At 50.5% G+C, this 18,644-nt stretch overlaps 1 protein-coding gene across 1 annotated transcript in view; it reads left to right on the forward strand.

Moving 5' to 3' along the window:
- The window catches only part of LOC122543985 (serine/threonine-protein kinase MRCK alpha-like), a 39,305-nt gene that overhangs the window by 10,031 nt on the left and 10,630 nt on the right, over positions 1-18,644 (forward strand). The window contains exons 6-16 of the mRNA XM_043682994.1: positions 1,125-1,373; positions 2,995-3,074; positions 5,132-5,265; positions 6,558-6,668; positions 10,093-10,211; positions 12,232-12,474; positions 15,170-15,280; positions 15,488-15,723; positions 16,654-16,759; positions 17,725-17,849; positions 17,993-18,098. Coding sequence (XP_043538929.1) covers positions 1,125-1,373; positions 2,995-3,074; positions 5,132-5,265; positions 6,558-6,668; positions 10,093-10,211; positions 12,232-12,474; positions 15,170-15,280; positions 15,488-15,723; positions 16,654-16,759; positions 17,725-17,849; positions 17,993-18,098 — 1,620 coding nt within the window. The remainder of the gene's footprint in view (positions 1-1,124; positions 1,374-2,994; positions 3,075-5,131; positions 5,266-6,557; positions 6,669-10,092; positions 10,212-12,231; positions 12,475-15,169; positions 15,281-15,487; positions 15,724-16,653; positions 16,760-17,724; positions 17,850-17,992; positions 18,099-18,644) is intronic.

Consider the following 18,644-nt stretch of genomic DNA (forward strand, 5'->3'; position numbering starts at 1 on the left):
GCACATTCCTGGACACTATGGGACAATTTCCCATGGCCAATCCACCCTAACCTGCACATCCCTGGACACTATGGGACAATTTAGCATGGCCAACCCACTCTAACCTGCACATCCCTGGGCACTATGGGGCAATTTAGCATGGCCAATCCACCCTAACTTGCACATCTTTGGACCATGCGAGGAAACTAGAGGAAATCCACACAGACACAGGGAGAATGTGTAAACTCCCCACAGATAGTTCCCTGAGGGTGGAATTGAACGCAGATCCCTGGCGCCGTGAGGCATCAGTGCTAACCACTGAGCCACCCACTCGTCCCAGCATATCCAAACCCTAAATTTCCGGCAACATCCTGGTAAATCTCTTCTGAACCCTCTCCAGCTTAATAACATCCTTCCTGTAACAGAGCGACCAGATCTGGACCCATTTCTCATACACTCCCCATGCCTTGAGTTGCCCAGGGGGGAGCTGAGCTCTGCAATTCCCTCCCTAATCCTCTCTATCTTTCTCACTCTCCTTTATGACACAGATCTTTGACAAAAGTTTAGGGTCATCAGACCCGAACATCGCACCTGAGTCTTTCCGTTGCGTTATGGGTGCCACATAAAGGTATATGGTTGAAACAGCCAATATGATTGTCATCGTAAGGACGGTGTGAGATCAGCGGAACTGGCCTCGTGGTTCAATCCAAAACTGACAGAACTGAGGATGGTGGAAATCAGAAATGAAACCCGAAATTATCTGCAAAAGCTCAGCAGGCCTGGCAGCATCCGTGGAGAGAAAGCAGAGTTAACGGTTTGGGTCTGGTGACCCACCATCAGAGCTGAGGAACTCTGAACCCTAGCTCTGACCCCCCAAAACGTTAACTCTGATTTCTCCACAGGTCCTGCGACTGCCAGATCTGCTCAGCTTTTCCAGCAATTTCTGTTCAGGTTGCTTTGTGACCAAACTGGTTGAACCCTCTGGTCAAAACAGGTGATGATCTTACGGTCTGAGCAATCCAGGTTCTCTGTTAAAGGCGTGCTATAACGGCTGGGGGGGGACGGTTTTATTTTGCCCTGGATATATCTGCTCACTCTCCTGCATTGGTTTGCCCCCTCTCCCATCCCCCCCCCCCCCCCCGCAGGATAAGTTGACATTCCCGCCGGACATCAGCGACGTGTCGGAGGCGGCCCAGGACCTGATCGCCAAGCTGGTGTGTGGCAAGGACAGGCGGCTGGGTCAGGCGGGCATCAGAGACCTGCAGGGCCACCCCTTCTTCGCTGGCATCGACTGGCAGCATATCCGCGAGTGCCCACCGCCCTACATCCCTGAGGTCACCAGCCCCACCGATACATCTAACTTCGACGTGGACGACGATGTGCTGAAGTTGGCGGTGAGTGGCAGCGTTGCTGGGGTGGGGTTGGGGAGAACGGCTCGGTTGGAGGAAGCCAGATAGCCGACCCCAGTCTTTTATTTATTTCTTTCATCATTCATGGGTGTTGCTGGTCAGGCCCAGTATTTATTGCCCAGAGGGCAGTGAAGAGTCAACCACGACACTGTGGATCTGGAGTGACGCGTAGGCCCAGACCAGGTAAGGGTGGCAGCTTGACAATAGTGACCCAGACAGGAATATCCGACAATCCATTCCTGATCGTCACAAGACTCCTTGTTCCAGATCTTTACTGAATTCAAATTCCACCATCTGCCGTGGAGGGAGTCTACCCAGGTCTCCAGACTGTATCTCCAGATTAACAGCCCAGCGATGCTACCACTAGGCCGTCACTTCCCCTCACTTAATAACAGCCCCACATTTGCATAACGGCATTGTCACAGAGCTGTGCGAGAGGTCAAGAAGAGGCAATCCGAGAAACTCGGCAGAGGACACGATGTTCAGAAAATGGAGCAGCACAGCCCATGGTGTCCCTGTCCCTGGGAGTGTTTGATGGAGGACAGTGTAGAGGGAGCTTTACTCTGTATCTAACCCCGTGCTGTCCCTGTCCCTGGGAGTGTTTGATAGGGGACAGTGTAGAGTGAACTTTACTCTGTATCTAACCCCGTGCTGTCCCTGTCCCTGGGAGTGTTTGATGGGGGGACAGTGTAGAGGGAGCTTTACTCTGTATCTAACCACGTGCTGTCACAGTCCTGGGAGTGTTTGATGGGCGACAGTGTAGAGAGAGCTTTACTCTGTATCTAACCCCGTGCTGTCCCTGTCCTGGGAGTGTTTGATTGGGGACAGTGTAGACGGAGCTTTACTCTGTATCTAACCCCATGCACTCCTTGTCCTGGGGAGTGTTTGATGGGGGACAGTGTAGAGGGAGCTTTACTCTGTATCTAACCCCGTGCTGTCCCTGTCCTGTGGAGTGTTTGATGGGGGACAATGTAGAGGGAGCTTTACTCTGTATCTAACCCTGTACTATCCCTGTCCTGTAGAGTGTTTGATGGGGGACAGTGTAGAGGGAGCTTTACTCTGTATCTAACCCTGTGCTGTCCCTGTCCTGGTAGTGGTTGATGGGGGACTGTATAGAAGGAGCTTTCCTCTGTATTTAACTCTGTTGTGCACCATCTTTGTGGTTCTGTGGATATGTTTCTGTCTGCCTATTACCTGTAGAGTGTTAGATGGGGGACAATGTAGAGAGCTTTACTCTGTATCTAACCCTGTGCTGTCCCTGTCCTGGTAGTGGTTGATGGGGGACTGTGTAGAGGGAGCTTTACTCTGTATCTAACCCTGTGCTGTCCCTGTCCTGGGAGTGTTTGATGGGGACAGTGTAGAGGGAGCTTTACTATGTATCTAACCCTATGCTGTCCCTGTCCTGGTAGTGGTTGATGGGGGACTGTATGGAGGGAGCTTTCCTCTGTATTTAACTCTGTTGTGCACCATCTTTGTGGTTCTGTGGATATGTTTCTGTCTGCCTATTAATTTCTCCCATATTTGTGCCTGTGCCCATCACCTGACTGTTCCTTATTGAGATCTGTCTCTTCCAGGGGTCTCTGACTGTCTGCCTTGTGTGTTTCAGGACTCAACTGTTCCTTCCAGCCGGAGTGCGTTCTCTGGACTCCACCTGCCCTTCGTTGGGTTCACATACACTTCCAACTGGTGAGTTACAACCAGGGAACAAACTGAGCCCAACTTCCCCCAGACCCTAATGACCTGTCCACCACCTACAAGCCGTAAGTCAGGAGGGTGAGGGAATACTCCCCACTTGCCCCCGGATGGATACAGCCCCAACAACACTCCAAAAGCTTGACACTATCCAAGATAAAGCAGCCCCTCGCTTGATTGACACTGCATGCGCAATCCCTCCACCTCAGTAGCAGCAGGGTGTACCATCTCCAAGATGCACTGCAGAAATTCACACAATGATCGTGAACTTAGGACACAGATTTGGTCCTTCTTTGTTCCTGTGTAGGAGGTGGGCACTGTGCTCCAGGCCAGTATTTGTCGTCTATCCTAACTAGCCTGAGAAAGCCGTGTTGAGCTGCTTTATTGAACCGCTGCAGTCATATGGTGTAGATAGACAATTAGGGAGGGAGTTCATGGATTTTAACACAGCAGCCGATATATTTCCAAGTCAGGATGGTGAGGGGCTCGGAGGGCAAGCTGCAGGGGGTGGTATTCCCATGTATCTGCTGCCCTTGTTCTTCGAGATGGGAGTGCTTGTGGGTTTGGAAGGTGCTGTCTCAGGAGTTTTGGTAAGTTTCTGCAGTGCCTCTTGTAGGTGGTACACACTGCTGCGACTGAGCGTCGGTGGGGAAGGGAGTGAGGATGTGGTGCCAATCAAGCGAGGGGGCTGCTTTGTCCCTGGATGGTGTCGAGCTTCTCGAGTGTTGTTGGAGCTGCCCCCATCCGGGGGCAAGTGGGGAGTATTCCCTCACCCTCCTGACTTGTGGCTTGTAGATGGTGGGACAGGCTTTGGGGGGGGGGGGGGGAGTAAGGAGAGGAGTCCTAACCTCTGATTTGCTCCTGTATTCATAAGGCTGGTCCACTTCAGGTTCTGATCACCTGACGATGATAATAGTGGGGCATCCCGTGATGGTCATTTTAGTGAATGTCAAGGTGATGGTTAGATTCTCTTTTATTGGAGATGGTCAGTCCCTGGCATTTGATTGTCATAGAAGTATACAGCACAGAAACAGACCCTTCAGTCCAACCCGTCCATGCTGACCAGATATCCCAACCTAATCTAGTCCCATTTGCCAGCACTTGGCCCATATCCCTCTAAACCATTCCTATTCATGTCCCCATCCAGATGTTGGCATTGTACCAGCCTCCACCACTTCCTCTGGCAGCTCATTCCATACATGTACCACCCTCTGTGTGAAAACGTTGCCAAGGAGGCTGAGGGGTGACCTTATAAAATCTTAAGGGGCATATTTGGCAGTTGCCTTTTTTCTAGAACGGGGGAGTTCAAAACTAGTGGGCATATTTTTAAGATGAGAGGGGAAAGACTTAAAAAGGACCTGAGGGTCATCTTTTTCACACAGAGGGTGATTTGTGTGTAGAATGAACAGCAGAGGAAGTAGTGAATGCAGGTACAGTTACAATGTTTAAGTAACATTTGGACAGGTACATGAATAGGAAAGGTTTAAGTGGATATGGGCCAAACGCCGGCAAATGGGACTAGTTTAGTTTGGGAATCCTAGTAAGTTGGATCAAAGGGTCTGTTTCTGTGCTGCATGACTCTATGACTCTTTATGCCCCTTAGTCTTGAAATCCCCCACTCAAGGTAAAAGATACCTGCCATTCACCTTCTTAATGCTCCTCATGATTTTATAAACCTCTATGAGGTCACCCCTCAACCTCCTATGCTCCAGTGAAGAAAATCCCAGTTTATCATCCAGCCTTTCCTTACAACTCAAGTCCTCCATTCCCAGTAACATCCTGGTAAATCTCTTCTGGACCCTCTCCAGTTTAATAATATCCTTCTTATAACAGAGTAGAGGCCACTATAGCAGTTGTACTGAGGACATAATTAATGTTGGAGCATAAGTCTTTAAGTGCTATGGCCATAATTTTGATAAGGCAAACACCCTTTGCAGAATCCAATGGCCTGAAACCATTTCTTGATGCAAAATGGAGTTGGCAGGAGACTGGTAGGAGGCTTTTTGGCAGGGGTTAATGCTTCACGTGACCGGTTTCTCCATCTCCTCCAGCTCACTGTCTGACCGCGGCTGTCTGAGAGACCCATGGGGCAGCACTTCACTTGACAACCGGGAGGCCGAGGCATTTGAGATACAGATAAAGCAGCTGGAGGTGGACAAGAGGGAGCTGAATCACAGACTCCAAGGTGAAAATTAGAGATGCTTCTCTTCACATGCACAATCTCTATTTTAACTCATTCATTGTTACAAATTGCTCATGGAAACCAAATCAAAATTGTCAAAGCTTGTACCCTTGTATTATCTGCAAGTGATTGGTTTTTAGTCAAGGGGTTCGAGGTGGTTTGCAGATAGAATAACACATCCCTGGGAGTGAGTTACAGACTGGAATCTAATTGAGGGGTCCGGTGGGGTTAATATACAGAATAACAGATACCTGGGAGTGAGTTACAGACTGGAATCTAACCGAGTGGTCCGCTGGGATTAATATACAGAATAACAGATACCTGGGAGTGAGTTACAGACTGGAATCTAACCGAGTGGTCCGCTGGGATTAATATACAGAATAACAGATACCTGGGAGTGAGTTACAGACTGGAATCTAATTGAGAGGTTCGGGGTGGTTTATATACAGAATAACAGATACCCCGGGAGTGAGTTACAGACTGGAATCTAACTGAGGGGTTCGGGGTGGTTTATATACAGAATAACAGATACCCGGGAGTGAGTTACAGACTGGAATCTGATTGTGGGGTTCTGGAGGTTTACATATAGAACGGTACATTCCAGTGAGTAAATAATAGGTTGGAATCTAATCAAAGTGCTTTTGCAAATGTATATAGAAAAACAAACCTTTTGGGATTGAGTGAGAGTCTGGAATCTAATCAAGGGATCTGCGTGCTTCATAGATTAAATAACACTTATGAACTTGTGGGCGGCACGGTGGTTAGCACTGCTGCCTCACAGCGCCAGAGACCCGGGTTCAATTCCCGACTCAGGCGACCGACTGTGTGGAGTTTGCACATTCTCCTCGTGTCTGCATGGGATTTCCTCCGGGTGCTCCGGTTTCCTCCCACAGTCCAAAGATGTGCAGGTCAGGTGAATTGGCCATGCTAAATTGTCCGTAGTGTTAGGTGAAGGGGTAAATGTAGGAGAATGGGTAGGTTGCGCTTCGGCGGGTCGGTGTGGACTTAATCTAATCTAATCATATAAAAACTTAATCAAATTGAGTGTCTTGCATAGGATTTTCATCAGAATATGTGAGTTGGCCTCTAATCCAGGGGTTCAGGGAGATTACAGTGAATCATTCTCAGTCACGTGAGTCTAAGCATGTTAACAGTCTTACAGTTCCCTGATAGTGTATATGGACAGCTGTGACTATTACCCCTGGGGCATTGCTATGAGGTTGATCAGTGATCTGCATTGATTTCTCTCTGAGGAGTCTCTGAACGATGGTTAACTTTCTCTCTCCATGTGACAGAATCTCTGCAGAAAGCCGCAGTCGGTCACAGCAGCTCAGGGTCGGCCAAGAAAGAAATGGAAATCAAAAGTCTGAAAGAAGAAATGCAGATCCTGAAAACGAGACTGGCAGGTAAGCTCCTGGTTCACCGTGTTCGTATCAATCCAGCAAACTACTGCCTTCACTGAGCGTTAGCGCCCATGGATTCAGTGGTGGAATATTGGCAGAGGGTGGAGGATTGGTTAACCAATAGAAAACAGAGAGTTGGGGTGAGGCAGGAGATTTTCAGGATGGCAGTCTATAACTAGTGGAGTGCCACAGGGGTCAGTGCTGGGCCACAATTATTTATAACAGACATGAATCATAGAGTCCTCACAGTGTGGAAATAGGCCCTTTGGCCCAACAAGTCCAGATCAACCCTCTGAAGAGTAATCCACCCAGACCTATTCGGCGAACCTATTACTTTACATTTACCCCTAACTAATGCATCTAACCTACACATCCCTGAACACCATGGACAATCTAGCATGGCCAATTCACGCTAACCTGCACATCCCTGGGCACTATGGGATAATTTCCCATGGCCAATCCACCCTACCCTGCACATCCCTGGGCACTATGGGACAATTTAGCACGGCCAATCCACCCTAACCTGCACATCCCTGGGCACTATGGGATAATTTAGCACGGCCAATTCACGCTAACCTGCACATCCCTGGGCACTATGGGACAATTTAGCACGGCCAATTCACGCTAACCTGCACATCCCTGGGCACTATGGGACAATTTAGCACGGCCAATCCACCCTAACCTGCACATCCCTGGGCACTGTGGGACAATTTAGCATGGCCAATCCGCCCTAACCTGAGCATCTTTGGACTGTGGGAGGAAACTGAAGCACCCGGAGGAAACCCACGCGGACACGAGGAGAACATGCAAACTCCACACAGACAGTCATCTAAGGCTGGAATCGAACCTGGAGCCCTGGCACTGTGAGGCAGCAATGCTAACCACTGAGCCCCCATGCTCAGTGATTATAGAGTCAAACAGCACAGAAACATGCCGTTCGGTCCAACTCATCCTGATGTGGAAAGTGGAATTACGACAGCCTGGGTTATGTTTGATACAAGAATAGGTGGGAAGGCAAGTTATGGGAAGACTATTACCAAATTGGAGAGGGTTCAGAAGAGATTTACCAGGATGTTGCTGGGTATGGAAGGTTTGAGTTATAAAGAAAGGCTGGATAGGCTGGGACATTTTTCACTGGAACGTAGGAGGTTGAGAGGTGACCCGATAGAAGTTTATAAAATAAGAAGTATAGATAGAGTTGATGGGTAGGTGCCTTTTCCCCAAGATGGGGGATTTCAAGAATAGGGGGCACATTTTTAAGGAGAGAGATTTTAAAACAACATAAGAAGCAATTTTTTTTTTACACGGAGGGTGGTTCGTGTGTGGAATGAACTTCCTGAGGAAGTGGTGGATGTGGGGACAGTTACAACATTTAAAAGACATTTGGGTAAGGACACGGATAGGAAAAGGTTTGGAGGGGTATGGGCCAGGAGCAGGCAGGTGGGACTAGTTTAGTTTGGAGATTATGTTCGGCATGGACTGGTTGGACTGAACGGTCTGTTTCCGTGTTGGATGACTCGATGGCACAAGAGGGATATCGAATGGGCAAAAACTTGGCAGGCAGAATATTTGAAAACGTGAGTTTGGCAGGAACAAAGGAGCTGAATATTATTTCAATGGAGAAAGACTGCAGAAAGCTGCAACGCAGAGGAGTTTGGGGTGAATCACAAAAACCCAACATCCGTGTTCAGCAGGTAATAGGGAAGGTAAGTGGAATGGTGGCCTTTATTTCAAAAAGAATGGAGGATGAGGCTGGAGATGTCCGACTGAAACTATACAAGGAATCAATTGGATCACACACCTGGAGTACAGTTTGGTTCCTTCATCTGAGGAAAGACGTACTGGCATTGGAGTATGTCATAAAGAAGTTCATAAGATTGATTCCAGCTCTGGATATGTTTTTTTAACGAGGAGAGAGTGAGGACATTGGGACTGAACTCTTTGGAGTTCAGAAGATTGAGGGGCCATCGGATGGAAACACACAAAATTGTTACGGGACTTGACAGGGGAGATGTGGAACGGTTGTTGCCCCTTGTGGGAGGGTCTAGGACCAGAGGGCGTCAGGGCATCAGGTAAGGGAGTCAGACGCTTAGACAGAGAGGAATTTCTTCTCTCAGAGGGGAGTGGATCCGTGGAATTCCTTGCCCCAGAGGGCTGTGAGGCTGGGTCATTAAGTATATTCAAGGCTGAGAGACACTGGTTTTGAATCAGGATGGGTCATTGGGAAAAAGCAGGAAAATGGAGTTGAGGATTACCTGGTCAGCCATGATCTCATTGAATAGCTCAGTGGACTCGATGGGCTGAATGGCCTCCTTCCGCTCCCATGCCTTATAGTTTTACAGTCTAATAAACACTGGGATAGTGTTTAGGGATCTTTACACCATCCTATCCTATGCTGTATCACCGTGGGAGTGTTTGATGGGGGACAGTGTAGAGGAGGCTTTACTCTGTATCTAACCCCGTGCTGTCCCTGTCCTGGGGAGTGTATGATGGGGGACAGTGTAGAGGAGGCTTTACTCTGTATCTAACCCCGTGCTGTCCCTGTCCCTGGGAGTGTTTGATGGGGGACAGTGTAGAGGGAGCTTTACTCTGTATCTAACCCCGTGCTGTCCCTGTCCTGGGAGTGTTTGATGGGGGACAGTGTAGAGAGAGCTTTACTCTGTATCTAACCCCGTGCTGTCCCTGTCCTGGGGAGTGTTTGATAGGGGACAGTGTAGAGGAGGCTTTACTCTGTATCTAACCCCGTGCTGTCCCTGTCCTGGGAGTGTTTGATGGGGGACAGTGTAGAAGGAGTTTTATTCTGTATCTAACCCCGTGCTGTCCCTGACCTGGGGAGTGTTTGATGGGCGACAATGTAGAGTGAGCTTTACTCTGTATCTAACCCCGTGCTGTCACTGTCCTGGGGAGTGTTTGATGGGGGACAGTGTAGAAGGAGCTTTATTCTGTATCTAACCCCATGCTGTCCCTGTCCTGGGAGTGTTTGATGGGGGACAGTGTAGAGGGATCTTTACTCTGTATCTAACCCCATGCTGTCCCTGTCCTGGGGAGTGTTTGATGGGGGACAGTGTAGAAGGAGCTTTACTCTCTATCTAACCCAGTGCTCTCCCTGTCCTGGAGTACCCAATGCAGATGCAGTGACAGTAACAGTTAGTGGCTATGGAATTTGTGGGACGTAGTGGGTTTGTGGGGGTTGGGGGGAGTTTAGCGAGTGAAGTGGAAGGGACATGTTAAGATGGTGCACTTGATTAAGCTTTGTGGTCTTCCGTCCCTGACCTATGGGGACCTGTCTGTTTTGTCACCTCGTCTTTGACCAGCCCACACACGCCTCCACCCCCACTAACAGCCCTCCTAGATCTCACCCTCCTCTAAGAAACTCCTCGGGATGCTGGGTTCTGAGACTCACAGGCCTGTTGTGTTTCTTTTCCAGAGAACCAGCTGGATAATGATGAGCAGGTCAAGAGGAAGAGTGAGTCGGAGAATCGTCAGCTCCGAGCCCTGGAGAAGCAGCTGAAGACCCTGAAACAGGAGAAGGAGGAAATCTATAAGGTACCAAAGCCAGCTCAGCCCTGGCCTCTGGCTGTTCCCAGACCCTGGGTGGGTGACTCCAGGCTCAGCAGAGAATCCTGCCTCTTCCCCCAGGTGTCCGATTATAACAGCATTTCTGGCTTTTGAGAAAGGTTGCAGATGGGAGGATTCTGATTTATATGCAAGAGAAAATCAACAGGACACCTCCTCAGCCAATCAACATCTAACATATGCATTCCATTACCTTTGGTATTTCTATCACAAGTTAGTAACCCCTATCTCTCACCTAATCCTCTCAATCTTCCCTTTCCATAAACAGCAAGCCTTGCTGTCCATGGCATTGATCTCTAACTGACCCTCAGTGCCATTAATCTCTAAATGACCCTCAGCGCCATTAATCTCGAACTGACCCTCAGCCCCATTAATGTCTAATTAACCCTCAGCTCCGTTCATCTCTAACTGACCCTTAGCACCATTAATCTCTAACTGACCCTCAGCACCATTAATCTCTAACTGACCATCAGTGCCATTAATCTCTAACTGACCCTCAGCACATTAATCTCTAACTGACCCTCAGCACCATTAATGTCTAATTGACCCTCAGCGCCATTAATCTCTAATTTACCCTCAGTGCCATTAATCTCTAGCTCACCCTCAGTGCCATTAATCTCTGACCCTCAGCGCCATTGATCTCTAAATGACCCTCAGTGCCATTAATCTCTAACTGACCCTCAGTGCCATTGATCTCGAACGGACCCTCAGTGCCATTAATCTCTAACTGACCCTCAGTGCCATTAATCTCTAGCTCACCCTCAGACCCATTAATCTCTAACTGACCATCAGTGCCATTAATCTCTAACTGACCCTCAGCACATTAATCTCTAACTGACCCTCAGCACCATTAATCTCTAATTGACCCTCAGTGCCATTAATCTCTGACCCTCAGCGCCATTGATCTCTAACTGACCCTCAGCGCCATTGATCTCTAACTGACCCTCAGTGCCATTAATCTCTAACTCACCCTCAGTGCCATTGATCTCTAACTGACCCTCAGTGCCATTAATCTCTAACTGACCCTCAGCGCCATTAATCTCTAAGTGACCCTCAGCTCCATTAATCTCTAAGTGATCCTCAGTGCCATTAATCTCTAACTGACCCTCAGTGCCAATAATCTCTAACTGACCCTCAGTGCCATTAATCTCTAACTGACCCTCAGTGCCAATAATCTCTAACTGACCCTCAGCTCCATTAATCTCTAAGTGATCCTCAGTGTCATTAATCTCTAAGTGATCCTCAGTGCCATTAATCTCTAACTGACCCTCAGTGCCATTGATCTCTAAGTGATCCTCAGTGCCAATAATCTCTAACTGACCCTCAGTGCCAATAATCTCTAACTGACCCTCAGTGCCATTAATCTCTAAGTGATCCTCAGTTCCATTAATCTCTAGCTCACCCTCAGCGCCATTAATCTCTAACTGACCCTCAGCGCCATTAATCTCTAACTGACCCTCAGCGCCATTAATCTGTAGCTCACCCTCAGTGCCATTAATCTCTAATTGACCCTCAGCCCCATTAATCTTTAACTGACCCTCAGCGCCATTAATCTCTAACTGACCCTCAGTGCCATTAATCTCTAACTGACCCTCAGCGCCATTAATCTCTAACTGACCCTCAGCCCCATTAATCTCTAACTGACCCTCACCGCCATTAATCTCTAACTGACCCTCAGCGCCATTAATCTCTAGCTCACCCTCAGTGCCATTAATGTCTAACTGACCCTCAGCGCCATTAATCTCTAACTGACCCTCAGCGCCATTAATCTCTAACTGACCCTCAGTGCCATTAATCTCTAACTCTGACCCTCAGTGCCATTAATCTCTAACTGACCCTCAGCCCCATTAATCTCTAACTCTGACCCTCAGTGCCATTAATCTCTAACTGACCCACAGCCCCATTAATCTCTAACTGACCCTCAGTGCCATTAATCTCTAATTGACCCTCAGTGCCATTTGTTTCCAATTGAGTTTTGTTGTGTTTGTAGGATCTGGCTGAGGCCCAGGAGCAGCTGTGTGTTCGGAGCCGGGAGTTGCGCGAGGCTCAGGTCAAGCGCCAGCGTGCGGAGGAGGAGGTGCAGCAAGGCGAGGAGCGTTACTCCCAGCTCCGCCTGCAGAAGCAGAAGTTGTCCCGGGACCTGCGCGACCGGGAGGAGGAGATGGAGGTGGTAATGGAGAAGGTGGAGAGTTTGCGGCAACAGCTGAGCAGGGCAGACCGGTGCAGGCTGGAGGTGAGTGGGTGGCCAGGGCGCGATGGGACTGGGATCAAAGCAGGTGCAGCGTCAGGAGTGGAGGCCAATCAGCATTCCAGAGGCCCTCTTGTGTCTCCCCATTTGGAAGGACAGGGGCAGCAGATACATGGGAACACTTCAATTCCCTCTCTGAGCCACTCACCACCCTGACCTGGCAATCTATCGCCATTCCTTCACTGTCGCTGGGTCAAACATCTGGAATTGCCTCCCTCAGGGCATTGTGGGTCAACCTACAGCAGGTGGACTGCAGCGGTTCAGGAAGGCAGCTCACCCCCACCTCAAACCAGGGATATTGTTAAAAATTATGGTTAAAGACAACTGAGAATTTATTTTCTTTGAGAGTCTTTTGAACTCTCTTCCTCAAAAGTAGAGGGGCAGCAGAGTCTCTGAATATAAAATGCAGACATGGATGGATTCTTGACAAGTGAGAAACAGCAAGAGTTGTTGTCTCTGGTTTGTTACCCGTGCCACGTGATAGAGATTCGAGGAATAGGGAGAGAGAACACTTAAATGCGTGGCTTCAGGGATGGTGCAGGAGGGAGGGGTTCCAGTTTCTGGATAACTGGGGTTCTTTCTGGGGACGGTGGGACCTCTATAAACAGGATGGCCTACACCGGAACGTGAGGGAAACCAGTATCAGGAGCCATCAGATGACTTACGCTCTTACTGAATGGTGGAGCAGGCTAGAGAGGACCGCTCCTGTCCTCTGACCGTTGACAGTCAGCTGATGGGCAATGGAAGGCTGCACTACGTTTGATGCTGGCTTTCGAATTGACCGAAAGCCGTCCGTAGGGCTCCGTGTGAATGGGGCGCTGCTTTATATGTGCTCCGATATTAAACTGAGGACCTTGTCAGTGGATAGAAAGTTCCCAGGATGATAATCGCAGTGAGGAGCAAGGGCAGAGGGAGACTCCGCAAAATCCCAGGGGGCCGATGGCTATCCTTTGTTCGATGTCACAAAAGGATCTTGATCCTTTCTGTGCCGCCTGGTGTGGGAGCTGGTCACGCGAGCTCGCAGTAAACAATCCAAGGGAGAGAGCACAGGTCAAAGTTCCGCCCTGTGTCTGGGAAGTAACAGCCCTACACATGGACTTGGTCAGGTGCAGGCTTCTTGCCTGACAGTAGCGACTACACGTTAAAAAGAAAATAGACGCTTGGTTGGTTGCGAAAATGTTGCGAGATTCCAGCGGCCTCCGATTTTAAACGGATCAGCAAACGAAGCCAAGGTGATGTGCATGTGTCGCACAGCAAGTTGTTCCAGTCTGGAATGACTGCCCGGAAATGTGGGGAGGCAGGTTCAGTTGAGACTTTGGACGGGTTACTTAGAGTCATGCAGAAAGGCAACAGGCCCTTCAGTCCAACGTTTCCATGCTGACCAGCTATCTTCAATTCATCTCGTCCCATTTGCCAACATTTAGCCCCATATCCCTCCAAACCCTTCCTATTCAGAGAGTCATAGAGATGTACAGCACGGAAACAGACCCTTCAGCCCAACCCGTCCATGCCGACCAGATATCCCATCCCAACCCAACCTAGTCCAACCTGCCAGCACCCAGCCCATATCCCTCCAAACCCTTCCTATTCATATACCCATCCAAATGCCTCTTAAATGTTGTAATTGTACCAGCCTCCACCACATCCTCTGGCAGCTCATTCCATACACGTACCACCCTCTGCGTGAAACAGTTGCCCCTTAGGTCTCTTTTATATCTTGTCCCTTTCACCCTAAACCTATACCCTCTAGTTCTGGACTACCCCACCCCAACGAAAAGACCCTATTTACCCTATCCATGCCCCTCATAATTTTGTAAACCTTGATAAGGTCACCCCTCAGCCTCCGACGCTCCAGGGAAAACAGCCTCAGCCTGTTCAGCCTCTCCCTGTAACTCAAATCCTCCAACCCTGGCAACATCCTTGTAAATCTTTTCTGAACCCTTTCAAGTTTCACAACATCTTTCCGATAGTGTTCCCATCCAGATGCCTTTTAAATGTTGTTATTGTACCAGCCTCCATCACTTGCTCTGGTAGCCTGTTCCATACACACAGTGTGCAGGGATGTGGGTGATAACACAAGAGATTGGTAGATGATGGAGCCAAACTGGATAATGGCTCCAATGCAGGCATGATGGGCTGAGCAGCCTCGTGGCGCACCATATCAATTCATACCATCCCTACAGTGTGGAAGCAGACCATTCATCCCATTAGGTCCACACCGACCGTCTGAAGACCATCCCACCCAGACTCGCTCCCTTTATCCTGTAGTCATGCATATCCCACAGTTAACCCACCAAGCCTGCACATCCCTGGATGGTACGGGACAATTTCCCATGGCCAATCCACCCTAACCTGCACATCCCTGGGCACTATGGGGCAATTTAGCACGGCCAATCCACCCTAACCTGCACATCCCTGGACACCAAGGGACAATTTAGCATGGCTAATCCACCGTGGGAGGAAACCAGAGCAAATCCACAGGGAGAACGCGCAAACCCCACACAGACAGTCGCCCGAGGGTGGAATTGAACCCGAGTTCCTGGCGCCGGGAGGCAGCCGTGCTAACTTCTGAGCTACCGTGTGACTCCAGGGAGCGGGGAGGACGCTGGGGAATAGGTCGGCAGCTGGGCGAAGGGTGGGTTTGCCGGCCGTGTCTGACTTGTATCCCCTCTGTCTGCAGCTGGAGGTGAAGCTGGAGGAGCAGGCGCTGGAGGTGGCCGAGCAGAGCCAACTGCGGGAGCGCAGCGAGCAGAAGAGGAGGCAACTGGAGGAGGAGTTGGAGAGGCTGAAGGTAAACCTGCAGGGCGGCCTATCGCCCATCTATCGCCTCCCCCCTTCTGTACAGCGATTCCTGACTACCACAGAGCGGGCAGCAATGCGGCATACAGTCGCAGACCCACCCTCACCCCCACCCCATGCCCATCGCCCCGTCCTCTCCGGGAGCAGACTAACCGAGCTCTCCCCCCTCACCCCACTCCTCTCTCCCTCTTCCCTGCAGCTGGCACAGACCGGAGCTGACCCCAGCAGCCGAGGCCCTGACCCCAGCCGGGAGTTGGCAGAGGTGGAAGGGAGGGCGCTGGCCCGTGAGGAGGAGCTGGCGCGGCAGCACAGCGCCCAGGCGGCGGAGCTGAAGGTGGCGCGGGAGCAGCTGGAGGAATCGGACAGCCGGCAGCAGCGGCTGGAGAGGGAGCTGGTGGCCAGCAGAGAGCGCCTGGAGAAAGCACGCAGCGAGCGGTGAGGCCAGCACACAGCTGCTGCTGGGCAGAGCTGGTGCCTGCTGGGATTCTGAAAGGGGGGGCGTGTGTCTGCTGGGATTCGGAAAGGAGGAATGTGTGCCTGCTGGGATTCTGAAAGGGGGAGCATGTGCCTGCTGGGATTCTGAAAGAGGAATGAGTGTCTGCTGGGATTTGGAAAGGGAAATGTGTGCCTACTGGGATTCCGGAAAGTGGGAACATGTATCTGCAGGGATTCCAGAAAGGGGAACAAGTGCCTGCTGGGGTTCTGGAAGGGGGAATGAGTGCCTGCTGGGGTTCTGGAAGGGGGAATGTGTGCCTGCTGGGTTTCGGATGGTGTTGTTTGCAGGGGGAGTGGGGGAGAGGGGTGTGTACATGCTGGATTTTGAGGGATTGTGGTTAGTGCCTGCTGAGTTTCAGGTTGCGGGGGTGCAGACTCGCTGAATTTTAAGTGGCTGGTGGGCATGTGCCTGCTGGAGTTTGGGAATGGGATTTGTGTTCTTGCTGGACATTGGGTTTGGGGGGGTGTCAAGAGTCCATTGGGATTTGGGAATGGTGGGAGCAAGAGCCCATTGGGAGTTGGGAATGGTGGGAGTAAGCACCCATTGGGTTGGCGAAGGGGCCTTGTGCCTACTGGGTCTTTGTGGGGCATGAAGGTGTTGAACCCATTGAATTCGGGATTGTGTGGTGGATGTTGGGGTCCTGTCATGTTGTGGGGATTTGGTTGGTATGTATTGGTGAAGTGTAGGGGGGAAGAGGAGAGAGAGTCATGTCTGCTGGATTTTGGGGATCCACCTTGTGGGTACGGGGGAGGCTGAGGGTCATGCCTGCGGGTTTTCGCGTCGGTGGACATGGTGATCGGAGTTCCAGGCCGGGGCTGGGAAAGCACGTCCCCTCAGTAACATTTGTGCATGGCCTGGACCTCCCATAGGCAGTCGGAACAGGAGGAACTTGTGATGGAACTGCGGGCGGCCCACGAGCAGGAGAAGAACCAGCTGAGGGAAGAGAACCTGAGGCTGAATGTGGAGCTGGAGCCGGTGAGTGTCAGGGCCTGGACAGCGGGTAAGGCCTGGTGCGGCCTATATATCCTCTCACACCTTTACGGAGCAAGGCAATCGCCTCACACATCTGTCGGAGCCGGGACTGAAGAGCACAGTCCATAAAGCAAGCAGGGTTTGGATTTTCAGAGATTTTTGAGAAGGTTGGAGCTTTATTGAAGCCTCACAGAGGGTCTGAGAGTCAGGGAGAGGGCTTTAATGTTTGGACAGTAGGGACACAGATGGAGTTTCCTCCAGCAATCAGTGTTGAGCTAATGATTGTATGAAGTATTTCCTTTTGAAGGACAGCCCAGCAAATAGACAATGCTGTAATGGTAATGTCTCTGGACCAGAAATTCAGACTAATACGCTGGGGACACAGGTTCAAATCCCACTGCAGCTCAAAGGGTCTGAGTCTGTTGAATTAGTTCCGGAGGCTCGATAAACTCAAGTTGTTTTCTCTGGAGTGGCTGAGGGGAGACTATATACAAGTCTGTCAAATTATGAGATAGGGTTAGCAGTCAGACACTTTCTCTCCCAGAGTTGAAATATCTACAGCTAGAGGGGACGCATTTGAGGTGAGAGGGGGAAAGTTCAAAGGAGATGTGAGGGGCAAGTTGTTTCTCAACAGAGAGTGATAGGAATCCGGAATGCTCTGCCAGGGTGAGTGTCACGGTAGGTATGATAGGAGGGCGTTAAAGGGGCTTTCGGATAAGCACATGGATATGCAAGGGATGGAGGGACGTGGACCAAGGGCAGGCAGAAGGGATTAGTTTAATGTGGCATCATGTTCGGCACAACATTACAGGCCAAAGGGCCCGTTCCTGTGCTGTACTGTTCGGTGTTATAATATATATTTTTTAAAATTGTCAGCTTCTGTCTTAAGAGATCGGGGTTAAAACACTGTGGTAACTGATGTGTGCCCTAGTCCACTCAATAACTGACCTCTGACCCCACTCTGCAAGCTCATGGAGAAGCTGGACAAGCTACAGGCCAGAAACAAGCGGCTGGAGGAGGAGCTCCAGGCACTGGAAGGCAGGAAGGAGACCGTGAAGCAGTGGGACACCCAGATCGCCGAGATTATTCAATGGTAAGGGGATGGGGAGGAGCAGCAAGATGGGGAAGCTGGCGTGGACTTCAGCAACCCAGCCCACTCCGTTGCGTTTGTGTGTATCCAGGCCTTGGGTCCCCCACCGGCAATACTGAGCTGATGCAATGTCTCCCTCCTGACAGGGTGAGCGAAGAGAAGGAAGCTCGGGGTTACTTGCAGTCGCTGGCCACCAAGATGGCGGAGGAACTGGACTCGCTGAAGAGCATCAGCAGTAACGCCAAGCCTGTGGTGAGGCCTGAGACTGCTCTGGGAGGGGAGGGTGAGGGAGGTCTACTGCTGTAAACATGACGAGTAAGTGAGGACTGCAGATCAGAGTCGAAATGTGTGGAGCTGGAAAAGTACAGCTGGTCGGGCAGCATCCAAGGAGCAGGAGAATCGATGTTTCGGGCAAAAGCTCTTCCTCAGGAATGTCATTCTTGATGAAGGGCTTATGCCCGAAACGTCAATTGTCCTGCTCCTGGGATGCTGCCCGACCGGCTGTGCTTTTCCAGCACCACACTGTTTGACTGCTGTAGAAATGAGGCAGAAACATTCCTCACACCCCTCCCTCCCTGGCTGGAGGTGGACTTGCAGATGGGGGTGGGGAGGGAGGGCAAATGGCGGGACTGAATGATATGGCGGGGGGACTGAGGGATATGGATGTAGGTGGGACTGAGGGATATGGAGGGAGGTGGGACTGAGGGATATGGAGGGAGGTGGGATTGAGGGAAATGGATGTAGATGGGACAGAGATATGGAGGGAGGTGGGACTGAGGGATATGGAGGGAGGTGGGA

The sequence above is a fragment of the Chiloscyllium plagiosum genome, chromosome 45, assembly GCF_004010195.1.
Source record: "Chiloscyllium plagiosum isolate BGI_BamShark_2017 chromosome 45, ASM401019v2, whole genome shotgun sequence".
NCBI classification, from domain to species: domain Eukaryota; kingdom Metazoa; phylum Chordata; class Chondrichthyes; order Orectolobiformes; family Hemiscylliidae; genus Chiloscyllium; species Chiloscyllium plagiosum.